Here is a 2,500-nt window from a genome sequence, read left to right on the forward strand (position 1 = left end):
TCTCTCTCCCTCTCTCTCTCTCTCTCTCTCTCCCGTCTCTCTCTCTCTGTCTCTCTCTCTCCCCGTCTCTCTCTCTCTCTCTCTCTCTCTCTCTCTCTCTCTCTCGCTCTCTCTTTATCTCATTCTTTCATCCTTCACTCTTCTGTCTCGGCACAGTCATGGTCTTGCTTCACATGTTGGGATGGGATTCTGCCGTCTGTCTGTGCAGGAGAACACGGAGGCCAGCCTGGTTGTGGTCCGCCGCCAGGGCGAGCGCCCCCCGGACCCCCAGACCCCCGAGGATGTGCCCAAATGGAGGACCTTAGCGGAGCTGCCCGGAAACCTGCCCAACAGAACCATCCCCCAGGACAGCGCCACCAACCTCACCCAGGTACTGTTGCGGCCCACACACTGCTGCAGTGGCAATGCAATCCCCGGCTCCTCGTCCGAGTGCCGAAGTATCCCTGAGCAAGACACTCAACCCTAACTGCTCCGACTTGCTGGCTGGTTGCATGGCGTACAGCATTGTCGGAATGTGAATGTGTGTATAAATAGGTCGCTTTGGACAAAAGCGTGCTATAATGCCCTAAATGTAAATGTAACCACACACATGCACACACAAAAATGCACACACAAAGCTGGTGAACACACAGGTTCTGTGTTGCGCACCATGAAGTAACGGTTTCATCACCTCTGTTTTCTTTTCAAGGCGTTCCTCAAAAGCGTGGAGGAAGTCCTGTCTACTGCGGCCATTTCCGAGGTGAGTTCGTTCTGAGAAACATCACAACACAAAACGCTGATCACAAAGCAAACAGCCAAACATGACAACAGGGTTCGACAGCCATAGCCTTGCAGAGATGTTTACAACAATACGAGCTGTGGTGAGTGCCTGACGTTTTGAGGCAAGCTGTTTGAAGGGAGACAAGCTGAACCAGATGGTCCCATGTCCGCTGAACAGTGGAGCGGGACAGAAGATACGGTTCTCACCAATGGCCGACACATTTTAAACGCTTTAACATAGAAATACTATTAATAGAACTTCACAGCCACTTGACAAAAAAAACATCCAAGGCAACGGCTCTCAGAAAGCAAAGGCGTTCAGACGAACGTCCGGCGATTGCAAGCAGGACTTACGCTGGCACACCCACTCATCAGAAATCGGCTTTTTGTTGTCTGGAACGTTGGCGGTTGTTGTGTTGCCGTGAGTAGCGTGATTGAGTAACGCAGCGCCGGACCTGGAAGCGACATGGGGCGGCGGCCTTGGGACATCTCCCCAGGTTTCTGATTGGTTGGCACTCCTCCTCCTCCTCTCCCCCCCACCCCCCCTCCTTTATCCAGCAGCACTCAAGCGCGGTGGTCAGCGGTCTGATCGAGACGGTGGACAGAGTCATGGAGCATATGGTGACCAATCTCCAGCCCAGTCCCCAGTCCCTGGTCTCGCTGGCCGGGACCTCATTTGTTGCGGGTCAGTCTTTGGAGGGTTGGGTGGGTGCGAGGTGGGGGGGGGGGGGAGGCTGACTTCCCTGTGAGGGGGACATTGCGACGGACATCGGTGTGTGTGTGTGCGTGTGTGTGTTGAGGTCTCTGTGCATGGGCGCTTGGGAGGGCCGGAGATGAGTGTGTGAACGTCGAAGTGACCTCATGTGTTTTCACGTATTGACCATGACAGAGGAAAACTTGGATCAGATAAGCATGTGTCGACCACCCAGCATCCATAAACACACGCACACTCACATTAACACGCATGGGTGTGTGTCTGGACTTTAATGCCATAATATTCTGTCTGCCAACTGAAACAAGGTTGCCTGTAGCTTCTCCCCAGAGATACCATGACGTCATTGATCTGACTTCCACCTTGTTGACTTCCTCCTCCTCTTCCTCCTCCTCCTCCACCTCCATCTCATCTCCCTTTATCTTCCCTCATGCACCTAAACCTATTTGATTTGTTTCCTGACTTTTGAATCCACAGACTACTCTCTGATGAAGTTGCCCCAGAACTTCAACATGCAACACTACCGTTTCCCCACCCAGGGTCACAGCTACATCTCCGTGCCCGGTGAGGCCTTCACCATGCAGTGTGAGTATCCTAGCGGCTGATTGGCTGGACTCATTCTCTTCAATACGCTAGCAAATCATGCTAAACTAGGTGTAGCCTGTATTGTCAACTCTCATCTCCTTCACGCTTTCTCTTTATAACATCATGTTAGATTTGGCCTCACTATTTGCCAAGCAAAGATCCCGTTGCCTGAGAAATATTTCATGACTACTCAACCACATCAAAGCTCTCGCCTAAAGCTTTGATTTTATTTTGTTAAAGTCCTAAGAATAGCACGTCGTTAAAATCAAACCTAGATCGTATCTTAGACACTATACAGAACATCAGTGCGATTCCCAAAATGTTCCCTTAACGCTATTGAAGCAGAACAGCTGCATCTTCTGCTTGTGTGGCGATCAGAATTCAGCAGCAGCCATGCTTTGGTCTGGTGCGATCACCGAGGGAACCCTGCAGGTTGGTGCTACA

General features: G+C 51.4%; 1 protein-coding gene across 3 annotated transcripts in view; it reads left to right on the forward strand.

The window, feature by feature from the left end:
* The window catches only part of adgrd1 (adhesion G protein-coupled receptor D1), a 32,820-nt gene that overhangs the window by 6,308 nt on the left and 24,012 nt on the right, over positions 1-2,500 (forward strand). For 2 of the 3 annotated variants that reach the window (XM_079753002.1, XM_079753004.1), the window contains 4 exons: positions 209-370; positions 689-739; positions 1,318-1,444; positions 1,949-2,056. In XM_079753002.1, coding sequence (XP_079609128.1) covers positions 209-370; positions 689-739; positions 1,318-1,444; positions 1,949-2,056 — 448 coding nt within the window. The remainder of the gene's footprint in view (positions 1-208; positions 371-688; positions 740-1,317; positions 1,445-1,948; positions 2,057-2,500) is intronic. The other variant, XM_079753003.1, reaches the window with a different exon arrangement.

Source organism: Pollachius pollachius (genome assembly GCF_949987615.1).
Source record: "Pollachius pollachius genome assembly, chromosome: 1".
Taxonomy (NCBI): Eukaryota; Metazoa; Chordata; class Actinopteri; order Gadiformes; family Gadidae; genus Pollachius; species Pollachius pollachius.